Source organism: Cetorhinus maximus, chromosome 13, assembly GCF_964194155.1.
Source record: "Cetorhinus maximus chromosome 13, sCetMax3.hap1.1, whole genome shotgun sequence".
In the NCBI taxonomy this organism is placed as follows: Eukaryota; Metazoa; Chordata; class Chondrichthyes; order Lamniformes; family Cetorhinidae; genus Cetorhinus; species Cetorhinus maximus.
The window spans coordinates 42,203,523-42,228,478 of record NC_135891.1 but is presented as its reverse complement, the minus strand read 5'-3'; the positions used below and the strand labels follow the sequence as shown (position 1 = coordinate 42,228,478).

The 24,956-nt window shown below is 45.0% G+C and overlaps 1 protein-coding gene across 1 annotated transcript in view; it reads left to right on the top strand.

Annotated features, from left to right (window-relative positions):
• Positions 1-24,956, top strand: part of LOC144688570 (cadherin-like protein 26) — a 106,466-nt gene that overhangs the window by 19,273 nt on the left and 62,237 nt on the right. The window contains exons 4-6 of the mRNA XM_078555305.1: positions 3,664-3,811; positions 10,887-11,053; positions 13,067-13,195. Coding sequence (XP_078411431.1) covers positions 3,664-3,811; positions 10,887-11,053; positions 13,067-13,195 — 444 coding nt within the window. The remainder of the gene's footprint in view (positions 1-3,663; positions 3,812-10,886; positions 11,054-13,066; positions 13,196-24,956) is intronic.

Sequence of the window (24,956 nt, the reverse complement as noted above, 5' to 3'; positions counted from 1 at the left end):
CAAAACTATGAGCTCTGGCTTTCCCATCTGCCTTCATTTTCATCACCTGCTGTGATACCTTTAGATGTTCTCTAGCTAACTCACATGCTCTCTCAATCTTTCTCTGAAGTTTGATGTTTAATCCAGGAGAGTAGTTTCCAAAATTTGACCCACCAATATCTCATGAATTAACTTTAGTGGTCCCCTTACCTCATGGCCACAGACTAATTTGAAAGGACTAAAACCAGTCGATGCATTAGGAGCATCCCTAATATCAAATAACAAGAATGGAATTCCCCTATCCCAATCCTATGGATTGTCCTGACTCTACGCCCTCAACATAGTTTTTAAATTTTGATGCCATCTGTCCAAAGCCCCTTGTGATTCAGGATGGTAAGCTGTTGCCTTAAACTGTTTTATCCCCAAATTATTCGTTACTTCCTTAAGCAGCTGTGACATGAAATTTGATCCCTGATCTGATTGTATTTTTTTTGGTAAACCATATCTTGTAAAAACTTTAGTCAACTCTTCCACAATTCTGTTTGTTATAATATTTCTCAAAGGTATTGCTTCCTGAAACCTTGTAGACACATCCAGTATTGTCATTAAGAACTGATTTCCACTTTTAGTCTCAGGGGGATTCCTACACAATCAATTATGAACCTATTTAAAGGTTCTTCAAATTCTTGAATTGGAATTAAAGGTGCTGGCTTAATCACTGCGTGTGGTTTCCCAATCACCTGACATGTGTACATGTTCTACAAAATTTGACTACATCCCTATGCAATCCAGACCAATAAAAATGCTTTTGTATTTTTGCCTCTGTCTTTCTAATTCCTAAATGTCCCCCCATTGGAATTTTATGAGCTATTCTCAGTATCTCATTTCCATATCCAAATGGTATTACAATCTGATGCACTTCCATCCAGTCTTCATCTGCTGAAACCTGATACGGCCGCCACTTTCTCATTAACACATTACCCTTAAGGTAATAACGTTCTGGAATACATTCTGCCTCTGTTTCTGAGTACGCTGTCTGACATAACTGTTTAATTTGTGGATGCTTTTTCTGTAACCCTACCATCTGCCTTGAGCTAAATACATCAGCTACATTCTCTTCCATCCTTTCTTCCTGAATAATCTTAACAAAGACAGTGTCAGCTAATTGGACTTCAACACCTTTTCCCTTACTAATAACTTCCTCTTTTTCAACCTGTGAGCTTGTGATCTTGTTACCACACAATCTGGAAACAACACAGGACGCTCTTTCTGCAACACTTCTGTTGAAAACACCTCTGCAGTCTTCTCAACTTTCTCATAATATAAATCTTTCATGTTGTCACTATATATTGTCAATAACCCCTGAGAAAAATAAATACATTCCTCAGCTTGCTTGTCTGGCTTTTTGTAAACAAACTGAGATCCCTTTGGAAACAAAATCCCCTTTCTATCTAAAAATGCAAATTCCCTTTACACCTTATATGCTAAGACCCAACCATGTTTACTCATTAATATATTAAAGACACTTCTACACCTTACTTCTTTTGATACTTCAACTTTCAGTCTACTTGGCTACAAGGTGTAATTAAATCCCACACACACACACACACACAAACTATCCAAGTCCCACTATTAACATACTTTTACAATAAATCACAATATTATGAGAATTATTATACTTTTGTGACACCCACCCCTCTCCGCAGGGGCTCTGTTTCCACCTGGCCTCTCCATCGTGACCCCCAGCCCATTCTTCAGCAGCCACACCCCCCATCCCCTCAGGGGCCTGCCCTCCCAATCCCACCACATCACTCCCTGCACTTACCTCCATCCTGGCTTAGGCACTGACTCATGGAATCACTAACAGTTCCAGTAATGGCGACCATTCCCAGTCATGCTGCTGAGACTACAGAGCTGCTTGTCAATCAGATTGCCCGACAGCTCTTTGAGGAGGGAATTCCTCCCAAGGCAGTCCCATCTCCAGCCAAATAACACTCCTTAGAGTGTTAGGAAGGTCTAACCTCAACATTTTCAGTGAGGTCAGCCTTTCAGTTACTGGCACAAGGGTGCAACTTTGAAATCGCCTCCATTACAATTTAGCATTAATTATTTCCACCATATGCAACCAGTCACCAACCTAGAATTTCTGGTTTGGCAGAAGTGGGTCATATGGACAGTTGGTCAGGCCTTGTGACCACTATAAGCATTCTGGTTGATCATCCTGTCTCAGAATCATTTATATACTAGAGAAAAGCACCCTGGCTTCTGGTATAATATTCCATTAGATTAGGGCCAGTGTTTTGCTGCAGCAGGTCTCTGATTCTGGTTGCTGCATAGGAGTTGCATGTAGCCTTCGTGTTGCTTGTGGAAGGTACTCAACATGGAAAAAAAAGATTTTAACTTCTGGGCTGGTGCAAGTCATTGTTTTGACAGCTAAAAGAAATGAACAGCGCTCCTCCTCTCCCCTCTCCCCTCCCCCCTCCCCCTTTGGTATATTTGACACAAGGTCTAAGAGTTGTAATGATGGAAGTAGAAGAGAATACATCGCAGGGTTTGTAGCATTCAATTGTTCAATTATTCAATGCTTGATAATGTTTGTCTGTTGACTCTTTTCTGTGAGCTATTAGTCAAGTCTGGGTATGGTTACTAAGAAACAGAAACAGAAACTGAAAGCAAAAGCTGTAAGCATGAGAGAGCAGGCATTTTAGAAGCACTGTAAATAAGGTCCTGTTCAGGTGTAGAAACTGGTGTGTCATCTCTGCATATATCCAAGGCATAAAATACAGTAGGTTTAATATCCCTGAATTTCATTGACTTTCCATATACCTGTCCACATGGCATGTATATGGTTAACAACTAGACATGAAATGGAAGTGAGACACAACAAAATGGTAATGGAATGAGCATATGCCAGAGTGATTTTCCCACACCACTTTTCATGATTTGATGAAAAATTGGTATAAGGTCAAATGGAATCCATGCTTACATTGATTAAGCTAGTAACTAGAAATGACTGGTACTGACCTGAGCTGGTCTTGAATATCTTAAAATGAATCTCCAGTTTGGACCAGTACCACTCATTTCTAAGTTTTACTGATTTTTCCTTCTACAGTAATGAGATAAATGGCTAGATAATCTATTTTTGATGGTGCTTGTTCAAGGGTAAATGTTGGACAGGTTACCAATTCAAATCATCCAACAGTATGAGATCATTTATGCCTATTTGAGAGAGTAGATAGGGCCTTAGTTTAATACCTCATCCAAAAGGCAGCACCTACCAACAGTACAGCATTCTGTCAGTACTGCACTCAAGTATCAGCATAGATTATGTGCTCACAGCTCTGGATTCGAGCTTGAACCCACAACCTATCTGACTCAGAGATAAGTGTACTATTACTGTGCCAAGCCTGGCATTTGGTGAGGAAGGTGCCTTCAACCTAAAAAGAGCACATTGCAAAACAAGAGAGCAGGTGTGCTGACTGCACTAAAAGTATAATTTTAAATTAATTCATGACAATTAAATCAAAATGTTAAATTTATACATGTGAAATCTACTGCTCTCTGAATTTGGTATCAATTTTTTGTTTGTCAATGTAAATAATAGAAATGTTGATTGCCTTAATATTTCTTATTGCATAATCCAGTTTTGAGTAATAATTAATTCTATAATTTTTTCACATTCAGTTTCAAGTCGACGCTCTGGACATAAACACTTTGAGAGTTCTAGATGATCATATGTTATATAGAATTATGGTGATTGATGTCAATGATAATACTCCTGAATTTAAGCAAGAGATATACAAAGTTGATGTAAAGGAAAATACACATCCAGGTAGGAGTCTGTTCCAAAGTAGATGTTTGTTCTTATGTTCTTCTTCATTTATTCAGAAAACAAATGGTTTAGCATGGATTCCTTTTTTTTAGAAGAGATGTTTTATTATGCATATTTAGACAATTTTCTGGACAGGGGTTCATATCCATCAGCTACTTTAGCACTAATCTCTTCACCTGATGGTTTGCTTGAGCCACTTCCTCCTTCACCATCCAGTTCCATCAGTTTGCCCAACTCAAACTTGGCCTTCTTTAGCATTTTGACTTATCAAACTTACACATCATGGAGAGGGTAAATGGACTGGCAATCTTTCTCAATGTCCTTACCAATGCTGTCTAGGATCAGCTTGTTGACAAGCGCCTTGAGATCATTGGTTTGCTCTTCACGAGTTGTGATCTCCACCATCTTCTTGCAAATTGTGCAAACCCACTGGTGTTGCATGTCGGAGGTTTAACAAATCTGGTTAGTACGCTTCTTAATGTATCCTACATAAAAGAGGCACAGCAAACATCCATTTATGGTTTTGACATCAAAATGGGCTTCAATCATGGTACTAGCTGACAATGCACTGGGCTGAATTGGGCAAGGACACTTTCACTTTCTTCCTTGAGAAAAACATTGCTATTGTTCAGAAAGAAAGAACTTACATTCATATTATAGCTCTTATGACCTCAGGCTTCCTCAAAGCACTTCAGGACCAATTAAATATATTTGAGGTATAGCCACTGTTGTAATGTTTGGAAATGTGGCAGCCATATTGCATGTTGCACAAAACCTCACAAACAACAATGAGATAAATGACCAGGTAATCTATTTTTGATGGTGCTGGTTGAGGAATAAATGTTGCTGGGATAACTTCCCTGCTCTTCGTTCATTGTTCTGTGGGATTTTTGATGTTCACCTGAAAGGGCCGAGGAGGTTTCCATTTAACATTTGATCTGAAAGTCACCACCTCTGACATTGCAGGACTTCTTCTGTGCAGGGCCAAAGTAAACCCAGTGTCATGGGCAATTTTTAAGGAGTTACCTTTTATTGCCCATGATCAAATATATTTATATGAGGATGTGTGTATGTTCTTACTCTTGGAGTGATTGAGTCAATTTAAATAAATCATCAGCAAGCTTTTGAGTATTAAAAATGAAGAAATTACTTTATTTCTCACACACACTTGCCCTGAAAATTAAATGAAAGTGTAATGTCTAACTCACATGGCTCACCCACACTACACACAGACACAAAATCTAGATACAGTTGAAGATAAGACAGTAATTTAAAAAATAGAATTTAATTCAGTCTCTATTTCATTGCGGGCCCGATGTTTCTTGATGAGTTGATGTTTTGGATGGAAATGAAGATATTGAAAAGCAGGATCTTTCCATGTTGCAAACGCTTTTGTGGTAGATCTGCCAGAGGTTGAGAACACTGGTGAATTTGGGGGGGCGAGCAGGTTAGAAGAGAGAGTCCTTGTTCCTTTTGAAAGGTATTGCAGGTATATACTTAGGTTGCTTAGCTGACTGCAATAGTGGATGCCCTTTGCAAGATTCTCTTTCTCTGATGGAAGTTGGTTTTGAAGTCTCTGAAGATGTTTCTCTCAAAAGTCAGTTTGAACTTCTGTTAATATCTGTTAGGAGGGAGCAAAGATGGTCACTGTATCATGTGACCTCACACTAGTGTCAAGTCATGGTCCAAGGAATCCCATGAAGCAGCTGTATTCTTCTCTCACCTATGGTTTCAGTAGCTTTTTTTGTGTTTGAAAAGGCAAATTTGCATTTTTTACAGTCAAGGCGTTGGTGGGGTTTTGTTTACCTCCTGGTCTGACAAACATTGAGTTAATATCAGAAAGAAGACCCTCTTTGTTCTCTCTGGAGACAAGATGATGTTTTGTAATCCACAAAAGTGTCTGGTGGTCTTTAGAAGCCATCTTGAATTTCAGTCTTTTGAAGTATGGCCAGTACGGCCATGACAACAGATTATGGAGGGGGTTTGAACCTACAGCCTTCTGACTTAGAGGCAAAAGAGTTATCATTGGCCAAACTTGTTGAATTTTTTGAGGCGTTAGCAGCAAGAGTAGACAACGGTAATACATTAGATGTAATTTATCTGGATTTTCAAAAGGTACCTCATAATAGACCAATGAATAAGGTCAGAGAATGTGGAGTCAGGGGACAAGTAGCAGAATGGATAGCTAGCTGACTTCATGACAGAGAGCAGAGATTTGGAGTAAGAGGTTGTTATTCAGAATGGCAAAGGGTGGGATGAGTTGTTCCACAAGGAGTGGTGTTGGGACCACTGCCGTTTACAATTTACTTAAACATTTTGTAAACGCAAACACAATTTATAAATTTGAGGATGACACCAAATTGGTGAGGATGGGGAGGGTGATGGTCATAACTGAGGAGAGCTGCAATAAATTAAAGGAAGAAATTAATAAACTTGTAGAATGGGCACATAATTTGCACACGAAGTTCAACACAGATAAATGTGAGGTAATACAATTTGGTAGGAAGAATGGGGGGTGGGGGTGTCACTTATTACTTGAAACCTGCAATTCTAGTTTTGGTGGGTAGTAACAAATACATCAATCATTAAAAGTTGCACCATAGGCTATCAAGGCCATAAAAAAGAACAAACCGAATAATAGATTTTATTTCTAGAGGAATAGAATTGAAAAGTAGGGAAGTTATGCTAAAGCTGTATTGACCACAATTAGAGTACTGTGTGCAGTTCCATTCACCATATAAAGGATAAAAAGGATATAGAGGTGCTGGAGAGGGTACAGAGAAAATTTACAAGGGTGATACCAGGTGATACCTTGGGTGTACATATCAAGAATGAATTGGTAGGTTGGGTCTCTTTTTCCTTCAAAAAGAAGGCCAAAAAGTGACCTAGTAGAGCTCTTTACAAGGATGACAACTTTTGATAAGTTTTGAGAGTGGATACAGAGAGATTTAATGGAAGGCTGGAGTCCCCTGACAAAAAAGCTGAGAACAAGTTCACCCCACTCTGGTGGCTTGCCCTGCAAGCATTTTACACTTAGAGGGGTGTTAATTGCTTTAAGGTAAGATTTCTGGCCCCAACTGGGGAGTAAGTCCTGCCTCTGTGGCCAATCAAAGGGTAAGGCTGAAGCATTCGCAAAATCTTCAGCCAGAAATGCCGAGTGGCTGATCCATCTCGGCCTCCTCCAAAGGTCCTCAGCATCACAGATGCCAGTCTTCAGTCAACTCAATTCACTCCACGTGATATCAAGAAACAGCTGAAGGCACTGGATTCTGCAAAGGTTATGGGCCCTGATAACATTCTGGCAATAATACTGAAGACTTGTGCTCCAGAACTTGCCGCAACCCCAACCAAGTTGTTCCAGTACAGCTACAACACTAACATCTACCTGGCAATGTGGAAAATTGCCCAGGTATGTGCTGTACACAAAAAGCAGGACAAATCCAACCTGGCCAATTACCACCCCATCAGTCTACTCTCCATCATCAGTAAAGTAATGGAAGGGGTCATCAACAGTGCTATCAAGTGGCACTTGCTTAGCGATAACCTGTTGACTGGTGCTCAGATTGGGTTCTGCCAGGGCCACTCAGCTCTTGACCTCATTACAGCCTTGGTTCAAACATGGACAAAATAATTGAATTCCTGAGGTGAGGTGAGAGTGACTGCCCTTGACATCAAGGCAGCATTTGATTGGATGTGGCATCAAGGCATCCAGGCCAAACTGGAGACAATGGGAATCAGGGGGAAAACTCTCTGTTGGTTGGAGTCATACCTAGCGCAAAGGAAGATAGTTGTGGTTGTTGGAGGTCAAGCATCTCAGTTCCAGGACATCACTTCAGGTGTTCCTCAGGGTAGTGTCAACCACCTTCAACTGCTTCATCAATGATCTTCCTTCCATCATAAGATCCTTCCATCATAAGTGGGGATGTTCGCTGATGATTGTACAATGTTCAGCAACATTCACGACTCCTCAGATACTGAAGCAGTCCATGTCCAAATGCAGCAAGACCTGGACAATAAATTGGCTTGGGCTGACAAGTGGAAAGCAGTATTCGTGCCACACAAGTGCCAGGCAATGACCATCTCCAACAACAGAGAATCTAACCATCGTCCCTTGACATTTAATGGTATTACCATCACTGAATCCCACACTCACAACATCCTGGGGATTACCATTGATCAGAAACTGAACTGGACTAGCCATATAAATACTGTGGCTACAAGAGCAGGTCAGAGGCTAGGAATCCTGTGACAAGTAACTCATCTCCTGACTCACCAAAGCCTGTCCACCATCTACAGGGCATAAATCAGGAGTGTGATGGAGTACTCTCCACTTGCCTGGTTGAGTGCAGCTCCAACAACACTCAAGAAGCTTGACACCATCCAGGAAAAGCTGCCTGCTTGATTGGCACCCCATCTACAAACATTCACTCCCTTCACCACCGACACACAGTGGTAGTAGTATGTACCATCTACGAGGTGCACTGCAGGAACTCACAACCACTACCATCTAGAAGGACAAGGGCAGCAGAGACATGGGAACACCACCATCTGGAAGTTCCCCTCCAAGCCACTCACCATCCTAACTTGAAAATGTATCACTGTTCCTTCACTGTCACTTGGTCAAAATCCTGGAACTTTATCCTGAACAGCACTGTGGCCTATGCCACATGGACTTCAGCTGCTCAAGAAGGCAGCTCATCACCACCTTCTCAAAGGCAAATAGGGATAGGCAATAAATGCTGGCCTAGCCAATGACACCCGCATCCCATGAGTTAATAAAAAAATAAATGGCTGGCAGGACTCCACCCCCAGCAGTTTCAGCAGGAGTATTGGAATACAAAAGTCCCAAGTGCCAAGGAGCTGCAAACTGGAGTGAAAGTTAAGTGGGGGAAAGGGTTATTGCTGGGCCACATCCAGAGTGTCCCATTGAGAGGGGCCAGGGCGATGGGGGTGCCAAAATAAATAGACAGGGGATGGAGGGTATGCGGGAGGGAGAAAGTCCTAGGGACAGCACTCTGATAAGCGTCTGTTTCGGAGGCATCCTCCCCTGCTTGCCACCAGCCTGTGCAGCTTGCCAGGTTGGACAATTGATGTGGGTCTTTCCTGCCGCTGGTTAAATCCCAGTGGCAGAAGGTTGAGGCCTTTAATTGGGCAATAATTGACCACTTAAGGGTCTCAAGTATCCAGTGGTCAGGCCATCAAATCCCCCCCTTCCCCTGGTAAATTTGTGGTGGTGGATAGGGCTGGTAGATAGGCAACAGACTGAACACCCACGGTATTTTACGGGGCCCCCTCCTGCAAATCCAGCCCAATGATTCATCTTGTGGGGAACAGCATTACTAGAGGCCATAAATATAAAGTGACCACCAAGAAATCTAAATAGGGAAGTCAAAAGATACTTCTTCTGAATGATTGGTAAGATTGTGGAGCTCGCTACCAAAGGGAATGGCTGAACAAATAGTACATATACGTTTAAGGGGAAACTAGAGAAGCATATAAAGGAGATGGAAATTGGTTATGGTGATAGATTTAGATGAGAAAAGATGGGAGCCTCAAATAGAGCATAAGCACTGACATGGACTGGTTGGGCTGAATGGCCTGTTTTTGTGTTGTCTATTCTATGAAAGATGTTCTAAAAATCCTGAAATGTGATAAATCTCCTTTCTACTGGCCAGTTGTAAAGTTTACAGCTTGCCCGTGAAGACCATACATTTTTCTTTCGATATGCACTTACATTGCACGTCATTACATCCCTTAGTATGATCTTGAGCATTTCAGAGCAGCAAATAATTTTATGATGTGTAGATATTATTGTTATATAGGTAAACGCTATAGCCAATTTGCACAGTAATTTATATGAAGGACCAGCACAATTTCCTAATTTTCTTTGAACAGGAAGATGAGGCATGAGCACCAATGCAGCACTGCTTCAAAATTTCACTGAAGCATCAGCTTAGATTGTGCATTCAAGTCCTGAAACTTGAAACTATAACCCACTCAGTGGCCAGGAATTTCCCCTCGGCGATTTGGGGTCGGGGCCCGGTCGCCGAGGGGAAAATGACGCGGGATGACATCGGGAGGAATCCCCGACGTCATCCCGATCCATTTAAATTTTTAGGAAGGCGGCGGACAGCGAAATCAGCTGTCTGCCCGCCGACCTGTCAATGGCCAATTGAGGCCATTGACAGGCTATTTAAAGTAATTAAAAACCTACCCGTCCAACCTTAAGGCTGGTGGGCAGGCCAAGAGCCCCAGCAGGCTCCAGATTATTGATGAAACTTCATCCACTGGCGGGATGAAGTTTTATGTCTGTATTGTAAAAAATTAATAAAGTTTATGTGGTTTTTATTAACATGTCCCATCTCGTGTGACATTGTCACATGAGGGGGACATGTTAATAATTTTTTAATGTTTATATTTTTAATGTTTTTGACACTGTCAGCGCTCTCCCTGAGACAGGACTTTGCCTCAGAGAGAAGTGCGCTCTTTGACAGATGGGGAATCCCTCCCCACCTCCCCCACCCCCCCACTCCCCCGGGGAGCGCTTCCCGTCGGGGATGCCGCTGGGCAGGCCTTAATTGGCCCGCCCACTTAAAATGGCAGCGGGCCCATTTCAGTGGTGGGGGTCGGCTGCCCGCCCACCATCCAAGGGCAAGATTCTGCCCACAGTTACCAACTGAACCAAAGTGATGCTATGTTTTTTCCGAGACTATGTGGTTTCTGAGCATGCAACGATCACAGCAATTCGTTACATAATTGTAAAATTGTAAGGTTACGTGTGCACAGGAAATCTAAGATGAAAGCAAAAGCTGCTGGAAATGCAACATCCTCCAAAATCTGAAGGACAAAGATTAATATTTCAGGTGCAGGCTTGCTGGAGGTGACGTGCAGCCTTGCAGCCCAAATAGTAACGAATCTTCAATGTTAAATGTTGACCAAACTGTCAAATATTTCCAGTATCTTCTGTTTTAACTAGATGTATCTCTTCAAGAGATGCGATGAAAGCAGCACTGGTTCCTCGAGCCATAAGTTAGACAGTGCATGTTTACTGAGTGATTTATGTTCTATGCTTTAGGTGAAGAAATCTTCAAAATTGAAGCAACAGATCCTGATGATGTAAGACATGGTAATGGAAAGGTTTCCTACTCAATTGTTTCTCAAAGTCCTTCAATCCCATCAAATGTATTTAAAATTAACTCAGAAGATGGATCCATACTTCTTCAAAAATGTTTGGACTATGATGTATGTATTATATATCCATATGTAGAACATTGTTACCTTTCTAAATCACAGAATTGTTTATACTTCTGCAAATATAATTAGAACATTCAAATTATAAATAAGTTTCTTGATATTTGGACAATTAATATAAGCAATTACATGTCAATTAGAAATTCTATTTTACAATGATCATTGATCTCATTGTCTGATGTAACAGGCTCAATGGCTAAATGACCTTCTCACGTCCATATGTTTCTATTAATTTTTTAAATCAAAAGCAATGCGAGAACCTAAATATTGGGTGTAATTTAATGCCCGCCCCAGGAATGGGTTGGCAAGTGGGACATGAACGTACAATTGGGTGCCATGGTGATGTGCCGTGCCCATGGCCAATCCACCTCAATGAGTATTTTACCTGCAGCAGGAATAGCATCAGGTGGCCTGCTTGCCCGAAGGCCAATTGAGGGCCTCCTCTCATAGATACATGGGCCAAGTAGCAAGGCTGCCTGCCAGCTGAACCAATGCTGCCAGCTAGTGGGGGGTAGGGGGCCTCCTGCCAATGACCTTTTGCATAGTTGGGCCTTGCTTCCGACTTCTTGACCCCTGCCACCTGCCCCTGCAGCTGTTGCATGAGATGTTCCAGGAATAAAATGCCTCCCATGAGCAGGTGAAGAAAGAAAAACTGAGGGGAGAGGGAAAACAAAGGATGGGAAGAGGGGAAGCTGAGAAACTCCCCTCTTCCATTTCAAAGATTCTCCAAATGCTGACACCCATGATTCTGACTCTCCAGTGCCCTCCTGGCTGCATCCCATATGATCACTGCTCTCTATGGCAGTAGAAGGGTTGAAGTCCCTCAGCTCAAGGTTTATCTAATAATTACTGGTGATGTCACAGGATAGGGACGAGATGCACTATGGTTTTACAATGAAATTGCTTATCTCCCAGGCTTGAGGAGGCAGTATTCAGGGAAGGAATCCCTGATTCTGAATGAACCCTGTTCATTCCAGGAGGGTTGGGAATCCTAGGCGGAGAATCAGGAATGTGCATAACTGGTCGAGCTGGGGGATCCTATGGTATCCTTATAGAACCACGAGGAACATCCTGTAGATAATGAATTTGGAGGAGAAAGTGGGATATCCTATTCACATTCTAGTCTAAACCGAAATGGATGGGAGTCTTCTCTTTAGAACAAAGTGGTGGAAAAAGACAGATCATCCACTTACCTCTCCAACTCTACCTATTTTCCTGGAGCAGATGTCACTTGGCATGCAGGGCAGGATCCCTGCCTCCGAGAGGAAGCCCTACAGTGCTGAAGTTGGAGGCGAGGCAGTGCTTGCAACAATGGGATTCCAAAACAACATTGGAGTCCCAGAAGAGACAGCAAGAGAGTCTGAAAGGAGAGGAGAGCACAAAAGATGAAGAAAACCTTTGGCTTTGTAGGCATTTGCAGAAACTGAGGAAATTTAAGTATATGGGGTTGAACTGGGGAGAGAGAAGGCCTGGATGGCATCCTCTCTCTCCATTTACACAATACAGGGCTTCATTACCACTATCATGAGTCTACCATCACATTTCACCAGATAGTTCTGGGAAGGGGTGATCAGAGGGGTAGAATGGAGGTGAAAGGGCCAGACAGCCAGATACCACCCTCTGCCAGAATTTACATGCAGTGAAAGAGGAAGTGCAGTTAGCGACAGTCCTGCTAGGTGGGAGGGGAAAGAAATGGAACCCAGGGCACAGTGCAGAGTCAGGCCTGGCCACATTTGACCCCAATTTCTGCCCCAATCTTCTTCAATTTCGGGAGGGGTCACAGGGAAAATTCAATTTAATGTGTAGTATATATTACATTTGGGACAGTGCTAATTCACTAATTCAAATATAGATTACCAGAAAACTTAAAACTTTACTCAGTCTGCAGTTAAAAAGACTTCCCAGCTTTGTCCAAAATAAACAAGTGCAATCCAACTTAGCAATGTTGTTTTTTTTTACAAAATGTAATTTGTGTTTTGTAACTAATTATTGTTTCTGTTTCAGACTATCAAATCCTACTCTTTAATCATTAAAGCAAGAGACAATGGACTGAATATACTGTCCTCCAATGCAGAAGTACAGGTTAATGTGATAGATTCCAATACACATCCTCCAATTGCAACTGAGCAGGCTGTAAGTATTTTTACAGGTGTATTCTGGTGTTGGCGGGGGAGGGTGTGTGGATGGGGTTGGGGTTTGGGGGTTTGGGGGTTGCCAGTGGTTTATTTTTAACCTAGAAGCAGAGGTGTGTCAGGAGTGGATACTGCCTTAAAATGATCAACCTTTCATTTGCAAACACAATCCAGCTCCAATGTAGCCACTTTTGGGTTTAATGGATGTGTGTTTGGATGCCTTCAGATCACCTGCGTGTGTCCATACACCACATGGACTGCAGCGGTTCAAGAAGGCCACTCACCACTACCTTCTCAAGGGCAATTAGGGATGGGCAATAAATGCTGGGCCTGGCCAGCGACACCCACATCAATGAATGAATTTTTAAAAACCTACTCGCTGAAGTTAGGAATTGAATTATTGCAGGTGGGCAGATAGATAATGTTGCAATGAAAATCTTTAAGAGGTTTTAATGAGGCATTTATATATTGAATTTACTTGGCTCTAAATTTAATGGCTCCAACATGGGGCTTCCTGAGGCTCAGGAAACTGACCAGTTAAAAGGAGATGAGATTGTGCTGCAGTTCAGGTCGGTATTTAAACACTGTCCACTTTAAGAGTTTCCAGACAGTGCTTCCACGGAGTGAGCTTGTCATGTCAGGTAATGGCAGACGCTTGCAGCCTTCTAGAAGACTGCCTGCCTGACCTGGCAGACCTATGTTACCAGTTGCCATGACAATCACTGCAATCAATTTATTTGCCTCTGCTTCCTTCCATCGCGCTTTTGGAGACATCTCAAGGTATCACAATCCGCTGCATATAAAGACATAAGGCACGTGATGCGTGGATTGGTTGCCAGGACTGGCAGATATCCCCTGTGACAGTAGCCAGAATGAGCAGGTGCTTGGATCACATGGAATGATCAAAAAACAAAACTTAACAGCAGATTGTTTTGTCAGACACACATGCGTACTTTTGGTGAATTGCAAATTCTTGAATTTACACTTTCTCTTGCTCCTAGCATCCTATGTGCTTTCAGCAGGGGTAGATGCAGGCTCAAGGATGGTGGCATGGTGGCATAGAAGTAATGTTACTGGACTCCTAAGCAAGGGGCCCAGGCTAATACTATGGGGACACGGCTTTAAATCCCACTATGGCAGCTGGTGGAATTTAAATTTAATCAATTATTAAATCTGGAACTAAAAGCTAGTCTCAGTAATGATGATCATGAAGAAAAACCCACTTGGTTCACTAATTTCCTCATGATCTGGCCTACATGTGAGTACAGACCCATGTTAATGTATTTGACTCTAGATTGCCCTCTGAAATGGCCTAGCAAGCCATTCAGCAGTAACAAAGTGCTACAGAAAAGTCAAAAAGGAATAAAACAGGATGGACTATCGGACATCGAACTAGGCACCAGAAACAGCAATGGCACACCCTGCCTAGTCGATTCTGTAAAATACTCCTTACTAAAATCAGTCATATAGCCTAATCAAACAACAGCCTGACATAGTCATACTCACTGAATCATACTTAAAACCAATGTCCAAGACACCACCATCACCATCCCTGGGTGTGTCCTGTCCCACTGTCAAGATGGAACAACCAGAGGTGGCAGCACAGTGGTATACAGTTGAGAGGGAGTTGACCTAGGATTCCTCATCATCGACTTCAGACCCATGAAGTCTCATAAGTCATCAGGCCACATATAGGCAAGGGAATCTCCTGCTAATTACCACCTACCACCCTCCCTCAGCTGATGAATCAGTACTCTTCCATGTTGAATATCACTTGGAAGAAGCACTGAGGGTAGCAAAGACAAAGAATATGATCTTGGTGGGGGACTTCAAAGCCCAATATGAAGCCTGGCTTGGTAGCACCACTACTGACCAAACTGGCCAAATCCTGATGGAAATATCTGGGCCTGAAGCAGGTGGTGAGGGGGCCAACAAGAGGTAAACGTCAACTTGAACTTGCACTTACCAATCTACCAGTCGCAGATGCATCTGTCCATAACAGCACTGGTAGGAAAGACCTCCGCACCATCCTTGTGGAAGCGAAGGCCTGTCATCACACAAAGGATACTGTACATCATGTGTGGCACTACCACCTTGCTAAATGGGATGGATTCAGAACAGATTTAGCAGGTCAAAAGTGGGCATCCATCAGGCACTTTTGGGCATCAGCAAGAGCAAAATTGTATCCAACCCCAGTCAATAACCTCATGGCTTGGAATATCCTTCAAGCTACCATTAGCTTGAAGCTACTTACCATCAAGTGAGGAGATCAACCCTGGCTTAATGAAGAATGCAGAGGGCATGCCAAGGAACAGCACCAGGCATACCTAAAAATGATGTGTCAATATGGTGAAGTTACAACACAGGACTACTTGCATGCCAAAAGTGGAAGCTGCATGTGATAGACATTTCTAAGCAATCCCACAACCAACAGATCAGATCAAAGCTCTGCAGTCCTGTCACATCCAGTCGTGAATGGTGGGGCACAGTTAAACATCGAACCAAAAGGGGAGGTTCCACAAATATCCCCATCCTCAATGATGGAGGAGCCCAGAACATCAGTGCAAAAGACAAGGCTGAAACATTTGTTACAATCTTCAGCCAGAACTGCCAAATCGATGATCCATCTCAGTCTCCTCCTGAGGTGCCCAGCATCATAGATGCTAGTCTTCAGGCAATTCAATTCACTCCACATGATATCAAGAAATGGCAGAAGGCACTGGATACTGCAAAGGCTATGGGCTCTGACAACATTTCGGCAATAGTACTGAAGACTTGTACTCCAGAACTAGCCGCACCCCTAGCCAAGTTGTTCCAGTACAGCTACAACACTGACATCTATCTGACAAAAATTGCCCATGTATGTCCCGTCCACAAAAAGTAGCATAAATCCAATCTGGCCAATTACCATCCCATCAGACCACTTTCAATCAGGAAAGCGATGGAAGGTGTCGTCGACAGTGCTAACAAGTGGCACTACTCAGCAATAACCTGCTTACCGATGCTTAGTTTGGGTTCCACTGCAGCTTCTCAGCTCCTGATCTCATTATACCTGTAGGGGGTGCCCCCTTTTTCTCACTCAGCAACCCTCCCCACACTCAAGTTCGTGACACCAGATTCACAAGTGTATGGCTTGAACAGAATGACCAGTGAGACAAGTTTCTTCTTATAATTCACAGTCACTTTATTGAGGGATGGCATAGTGGTATTGTCACTGGACTAGTATTCCAGTGCTCTGGGGACTATTGAATTATCCACAGCACTCAGAGAAGGGCATTCAGCAATCATGAATTACAGTTACCTAGAACCTGGAGTTACCTGGAGTCATGAAATTCTCAGAGGCCATGTGAAGATTCATGGAGTGTCCTCACTGCATGCTGTCATCATTCTCCAGCGATCGAACGACTATTAGGGCCTTGACTGTATCTCCATGACAGGAGCATTTTCACAGAGGCTTTGGGTGCTGCCATAAGCCAGACTGGAGTCAAATGTTCACAACTGCGATGTGAGGATCTATGGGGACACCTCACTGCATTTCGTCATCATCTTTCCCAAATATGGCAGCTATGAGGGCCTCCCCAGTGCACCAGCCTCATCTAGCCAGTGCGAAAGCCTCATCCCTGTCATCATCACCACTGAGGACCTCCTCACCCTCATCCCCACTGCCGTCCTCCTCATCCGAGGAGACCTCTAGGTCTTCCATCTCCTCCTCAACCAGCCAGTTCATCTCCCCATAGAATGCCAGGTTGTAAAGGGCGCAGCAGACGATGACGATGCGTGACACCCTCTGTGGACTATATGGCAGGGCACCGCCAGACTGGTCCAGACACTGGAACTGCATCTTCAGCATCCCGATGATCTGCTCCACCAAGTTGCGAGCTGCTGCATGAGTCTCATTATAGCATCACTCTGCTGCAGTCTGAGGCTGTTGCATGGGTGTCATCAGCCACGGCCGCTTCGGGTAGCCCTTGTCCCCAAGGATCCAACCCTGCAGCCTCTGTGGACCTTGGAAAACTGCAGGATTCTGCAAGCGACTCAGGATGTAGGCGCCGTGCACACTCCCTGGAAGCCGTGCGCACACCTGTAGGATGCGTTTCTGGTGGTCGCAAACCAGCTGCACGTTGAGAGGGTGGAAGCCCTTGCGGTTACCGAGTGTAGCGACGGAGACCTGAGCGCCACATGAGTGAAGTCAATCGCATCCTGCGCCTGTGGGAATCCCGAGATCTGGGTGAATCCAATGTCCCTTGCATCCTGGCTGTCCTGTTCCCGGGCAAAATGCACAAAGTTGTGTGCCATGGAGAAGATGGTATCCGTGACCTCATGGATGTATTTGTGGGTGGCGGATTGTGAAATCCCACAGAGGTCGCCTGTGGAGCCCTGAAAGGAGCTACTGGCATAGAAATTGAGCACCACGGTCACTTTCACAGCCACTGGCAGTGGATGCCCTCCATGTCCCCTTGGCACCAAGTCCTGCAGTAAGTGGCAGATATGAGCGACCAGGTCCCTAGACATGCGCAGTCTTCAGCGACAATGGTTCTCGGTCATCTGCAGGAATGACAGGTAGTGTCTATAGACCCTGGGTGTCTCTAGGCGCTGACTAGCTACAGCTGGTGTCACCCCTGGGCAGGGTGTGCAGGAGCCCCAGCTGCCCCTTCTTCATGAGGTTGCTGCTCCTGCCTTTGCGCAGCCAGGCGTCTCAATCGCTCTTTCCTCCATCTTCTTCACTCTCTGTAGGCCATCAGGCATACAGCTAGGTCACCAGGATCCATGATCCTGATGTGCTTCTCCTGCAGCACGAAAGAGAGAGAGAGACGTGGTTATCATGGCTGTACTTAGCACCTTTCCTGGCCCTGTGTGACCACTGTTTAACACATCCCGGAGAGTGCTGGTCACCCCTCGGATGGCCAGAGATGGGTGCGCTGCATGGCTGCCCTGTCAACCTGCAACATGGGGGACACTGGCCCAAACCAGGATGCTGAGATTGCAAGGGGACTGTGAGCGCCTCCAGCAGTGACTGCTACATGGCCAGCATTGGCGAGGAGATTGTACAACGTGTGCAGTCCAACTGCTGCGTGGTCCAGTAAAGTGGTCGCGGACTCGCAGTCTGTGCTGGGCTGATGGGGGGTAAGGTATGGAGTGCTCGGTGGCACTTTGGTGCCTCTGCGTTGCTTGCATGGGTGGGTAGGCCAGGAGCCCGACCCAAATCATATCATTGTGGCTGCACCAGTTGCAGAGGTATGGTCAGTTTATACGGGTGTCCCTACTGCATGGCCACTTCCCTCACCTATCCTGCCCCCCACCTCGATTGCTTGTGCGCAGGATCCAACCCAGGGCAGCAGTTGCTCCTGGATACCCCCACCCCGAGTACAGTCGCCTCTGTGGTAGGGCAGCAGTTGCCCCCAGACACCACCCCCCGAGAAAACAGTCGCCGCCAAGGCAGGGCGGCACTTCACCCAGACCCCCCGGTGCCCCTGAAGTCTGCAAAGCAACAGGCGACCCTGGTGAGCTGTGGAAAACGATGCTGTTCACTCACCGCAGTTCCCCCAAAGTGAAGGCCACCAAGTGCACATTGCCTGTGTACTGTTGTGAAACATGTCAATGTGCTTTCCCGCCAACATGGATGGACATTCCAGCAGGGGTCTAGAGCCTGGCGGGATGGCCTTTAATGAGATGTTGATGTATTACAATGAGTTCCCCACCAACCATTGGCAGGAAACGCAGCCCGTGATTGGTGGGCTGAGTGAACGATCGTGACCTGCCTTCCAGCTGCTGTTAACCAGGTTGCGCCATATTGTCCGCACCTATCATGCCGCTGCCAGCAGGCACGGAAAATTCCGCCCTAAGAGTTACTCAACACCTGACTCCCCAGAGTCTGCCCACCATCTATCAAGCACAATTCAGGAATGTGTTGGAATCCCCTCCACTTGCCTGGATGAGTACAGTTCAAACAACACTCAGGAAACTCAATACCATCAGGGCAAAGCCCACCTAACTGGCACTTTATTTGCCATCTTAAACATTCACAGCCTCCCCACTAATGCACAATGGCAGCAGTGTGTTCCATCTACAAGGCACACTGCAGTAATTCACCAAGCCTCCTTCGACAGCATCTTCCAAACCCAGTCCTCTACTGCCTAGAAAGACAGGGCAGCAGATGCATGGGAACACCATCACCTGCAAGTTTCCATCCAAGCCACACACCATCCTGACTTGGAAATATATTACCGTTCTTTCACTGTCACTGGGTCAAAATCCTGGAACTCCCTTCCTAACTGCACTGTGGGTGTACCTATACCACAGGGACTGCAGTGGGTTAAGGTGGTGGCTCACTACTTCAATGGGCAGCCAATGCTGGCTTCGCTGGTGACCCTGAAAGAATTTTAAAAAGTGACATGGACCCTTAACCTGACTACGGAGATGCTTTTGGCTGATGCCTTTTGAAAGGCCCCACCAAGACTGTTCCACCTACACATATGCAATGGTGGTCACAGCCATAGGGAAAGAAGGCAGCCTGATGGAGATCAGAGTCACGTTGTAAGTCCATGGAATCCTTCTTCCTTGCCATCTAATGGAGTAATGGAGAGTGTGTATAGCATGTCTGTCTGGCTAAGATTGTGGCGCACCTCTAGTATTCTCTTTCTCAATAATGGCCCCTGCTGTTAGCATCTGTGTCTGGCTGAGCAGAGCTTGGAGCAGATTGCAGCCCCTGAGATGGGCTCTCCGTGACTGTCTCCAGTGAATGCATGTGCTTAATGGTGAGTAGTGACTCACTAGGTGAAAATGCAACTACATGTTTAGTTACAAGCATCTGTAGTGTGACATGGCTGTATCACCTGTTATGATGCACACTCAGAAAGAATGAGCTGCTCTTCTGAATCAGCATGCATGTCCTGTGACATTTGCTGCACACGAGAAGGTCCTCAAAGATGGAGGAAAAGGATACGGTTTAGTTGTGGTAAAGTAACAATCTTGGTAATCACCATTTTCAGCCTTCTTTTGGTTCAGTCATTCATGAAATAATGCCAGAGATATTTGTAATACCGTTACCATCTATATGTGTGTTCCTTGTTTCTCTTTTCTCTGACTGATAGGAACACATTTATCTCCAGAGCCTCCTCTTCTGCATTTGTGGTGGGCCCCTGCATTTTGCACTCTCTTCCAAAAAGGACAAAAAAAACAGGCTAGCAAGTGAGTGAGGTTGAGATATGCACCCAATGGATTCAGTGCATCTGGTGAGGGTGAATAGGAGACACTTGCATCATATGGCATAAGGGCTGGGTGACTAGCAACAGTGGATGGATAAATGGCAAAGTGATGCAGTGTGTAGAAAGAGAAGGCTGGCTGTTGCTAGAATGAGTATGATGAGCCATGTAATGAAATAAGCTTAGCAAGAGAGAGCAGAAGGTTCAAACCAAAGGCTGTATTTGATTCCGCAAATGTACTCACTTTTCCTGATCTGGTTAAGCCTCGAGTCTATGAGTTCACTAGTCGGGTAAACTCGAATTGCAGGCCTTCATGTACACTTGTTAGTTGATGCTAGCTATCAATAATGGAGACAGACCAACATAAGAACAAGCTTACTGTTAATTGCAACAGACGGCAGAGCACTAAATCCTTGCGTACTTCCCAACCCACCTCCAGCTCTAGACTACAGTTAACCAGCAGCCTACGCTGTACAGTGATTGGTCAGTACTATCACATGGTTATTCTACTTGTATTCTCTTAATGGTACATGGTACTCCACTTTACCACATCCCCCCCCCCCCTTTACTTAAAAAATACAGTTGACAAACTTAATAACATTTGAACTATTTACACTAATAACTATTTACAAATCAAGTCTCTCAGGAGGCTTTCTCGGATGCATTGAGTGTCGCAGTTCAACAGCCTTGGCTGGTTTTTCTGAGATCTCCTTGTCAGGGGGCAGTTGTCCACTTGGTTCCTCAGTGGAAATTGGCAGGTTTGTCTCCCTGACCCCCTCGGGTCCCACAGGCCCCGCTGGTGCTTCCCAATCATGTGACCTGTCCTCTGCATGAGCCACAAACTCAAGCACAGATGATGGCTGCATTTCTTCTTGTGGGACTGGCGTTCTTTTGTGGAGATGATCCATGTGTAGTCTAATTATTAGGCCGTTTACCGAAACATTATAGGAGAAGGGTCCAGTTACTGCACTCACCTCACCTAACAGCCAATTGGGCCCATCTCCAAAAGTCTTTGCAAGGACCGTGTCTTCCACCGTGAAAGTTCTTTCAATCAACCATGACCATCGTGCCTGGTCTTCTGTGCCCCTTGGCTTTTCTCCACCCTCCCCTCTAAATTCAGCCGGATAAAGGTCAGGCGGGTGCAGAGACATCTCTTCATTAGTACTTTTGCAGGGGCAATGCCAGTCGAGCATGTCGCGTGGTCCAGTGTGCGAACAAGAACTGGGACAATCTCATGCCGATGGAATCCCCTTCCATCTTTTTCATCCCAGATTTAAAGCTTTGAACTGCCCTCTGAGCCATGCCTTTCGATGCTGGGTTGTAGGGTGAGGTTTTGATATGGGTAATGATGTTAAGGGTTGTAAACCTGTGGAACTCACCGCTGGTAAAAGCGGTCCTGTTGTTGGACACTAGGACCTCTGGCAACCCATGCACTGCAAAACTCTGCTGCAAATGGCCTATGGTGGCGGCTGACGTAGGCGACCAGACTTCATTGACGTCCATCCATTTGGAGTGGGAATTAATCAGTAAAAGGAACATTGTGTCCAAGAAGGGTCCCATGTAATCGATATTGAGGCGCACCCATGGCCGCCCTGTCCATTCCCATGGAAGCAATGGAGCTAAGCAGGGGGAGTTTTTGCACGTGCTGACATTGAGGACAGCTTTTGACTGGGGAATTGGAGCCTCCCCATTACTAGCTGGCAGGAGAAGTTGGCTTAGGGCGACAGCATGTGCAATTTGAGTTCCCGAACGGTGAACAAAAGTATATTCGTAGGTGGCTTATATTACTGCCCGTCTCTGGATGTGAGTCGATGCGATAGGTGGTATTGCTTTATCTTCTCCAAATAATCCCAGTAGGGGCTTGTGGTCGGTTATAATATGGAAATGGTGACCGTGGAGATATTGATGCAACTTCTAGAAGCTGAGCACAATAGATAAGCCCTCCTTTTCAATCTGGGAATATCGTCGCTCTACGACACTGAATGTGCGAGATTTATAACCAATGGGCCGTTCAGAGCCATCCACCATCCCACGTGAAAGGACAGCCCCTAATCCATAAGGGGACGCATCACATGTTAAAATTAATTCCTTTTTGGGGTCAAAGTGGACCAACAAGGCCAACGATCTTAACAATCGCTTCACTTTCAGGAAGGCATCCAGGTGCAGGGTTTGCCAACTCTATTTCTGGTTCTTCGTAAGCAGGCCATACAACAGGGCCTGTACAGTCGAGAGGTTTGGGAGGAATTGGCCGTAGTTTACTATGCCTAAGAAGGCCTTAAGCTCTGTGGTATTTCTCAGGGCAGGTGCCTCATGAATTGCCCGGACTTTTTCTTCAACAGGATGCAGGCCCTGCACATCAACCTTGTCTAAGTAAACTACCTCCTTAGCCTGGAACAGACACTTCTCTCATTTTAAACATACCCCTACTTGTGCGAATCGCTTGAGCATCTCTTCTAGATTTGCTAAGTGTTTATCGTCAGTCAGTCCCGTGACCAATACGTCATCCAAGTAAACAATAACATGGGGCAATCCTTGGAGCAAGTTTTCCATCGTTCTTTGGAAAATAGTGCACGTCGAGGAGACCCCAAAGGGTAGACATGTGTATTGATACAATCCTCGGTGTGTATTAATGGTGGTGAATTTCCTAGAGTCCTTTTCCAACTCTACCTGCTGGTAAGCATGGCTCATGTCTAATTTTGAATATGTGGTGCCCCCTGCCAACATCAAATACAATTCCTCAATCTTGGGCATCGGGTGTCTATCAAGTTTGGCCACCTTATTAACAGCTTATAGTCACCGCATAAACGCACACTTTGGTCCGGCTTCAATAAAGGTATGATTGGTGCCGCCCACTCAGAAAATTGCACTGGTTGTAGGATACCCAGTTTTTCCAGTCTGTCTAGTTTGGTTTCAGCCTTGTCCCATAGAGCAAAAGGGACTGGTCTAACTCTTGTAAATCTGGGAGTTGCATTTGTGTCTACATGAATCCTGGCTTGTGGCCCACGAATCCTTCCTAACTCATCGTTGAAAATGGAAGCATACTTTTGCAACAATTCCTGTAAGTGTTTTGTTGTAATTTGAAAAATTTCAGGTCATTTCAATTTAATCTTTTCAAGCCAGCTGTGGTCTATTAAGCTGGGGCCCACTCCAGCTACCACTAACAAGGGCAACAATTCAGATTGATTTCCATACGTCACCGAGACTTGACATAACCCTTTCAGTCTTAAAAACAAAAAGCTAAAAGCTACTGCGGATGCTGGAAATCCAAAACAAAAACAGAATTACCTGGAAAAACTCAGCAGGTCTGGCAGCACCGGTGGAGAAGAAATCAGTCAATGTTTCGAGTCTTCATGACCCTTCGGCAGAACTGAAGCATAGTTAGGAGAAAGATGAAATATAAGCTGGTTTAAAGTGGGGGGGCTGGGGGAGAGAGAGAAGTTGAGGGTGTGGTGATTGTGGAGATAAGCAAGCAGTGATAGGAGCAGATAATCAAAAGATGTTACAGACAAAAGGATCAAAGAGGTGTTGAAGGTGGTGATATTGTCTAAGAAAGGTGCTAATTAAGAATGGAAGACAGGACACTCAAGGTACAGCTCTAGTGGGGGTGGGGTGGAAAGACTAACAAAGTTTTAGTTTTAGATTTAATAATAATGGAAATAGGTGGGAAAAGAAGAATCTATATAAATTATTGGAAAAAGAAAGGGAGGGGGGAGAAACGGGGTGGGGATGGGGGGAGTGGGGGGTGAGTTTAAGATCTAAAGTTGTTGAATTCAATATTCAGTCCGGAAGGCTGTAAAGTGCCTAGTCGGAAGATGAGGTGCTGTTCCTCCAGTTTGCGTTGGGCTTCACTGGAACAATGCAGCAAGCCAAGGACAGACATGTGGGCAAGAGAACAGGGTGGAGTGTTAAAATGGCAAGCGACAGGGAGGTTTGGGTCATTCTTGCGGACAGACCGCAGGTGTTCTGCAAAACGGTCGCCCAGTTTGCGTTTGGTCTCTCCAATGTAGAGGAGACCGCATTGGGAGCAACGAATGCAGTAGACTAAGTTAGGGGAAATGCAAGTGAAATGCTGCTTCACTTGAAAGGAGTGTTTGGGCCCTTGGACGATGAGGAGAGAGGAAGTGAAGGGGCAGGTGTTGCATCTTCTGCATGGGCATGGGGAGGTGCCATAGGTGGGGGTTGAGGAGTAGGGGGTGATGGAGGAGTGGACCAGGGTGTCCCGGAGGGAACGATCCCTATGGAATGCCGTCGGGGGGGTGAAGGGAAGATGTGTTTGGTGGTGGCATCATGCTGGAGTTGGCGGAAATGGCGGAGGATGATCCTTTGAATGCGGAGGCTGGTGGGGTGATGTGAGGACAAGGGGGACCCTATCATGTTTCTGGGAAGGCGGAGAAGGCATGAGGGAGGATGCGCGGGATATGGGCCGGACACGGTTGAGGGCCCTGTCAACGACCGTGGGTGGAAAACCTCGGTTAAGGAAGAAGGAGGACATGTCAGAGGAGCTGTTTTTGAAGATAGCGTCATCAGAACAGATGCGACGGAGGCGAAGGAACTGAGAGA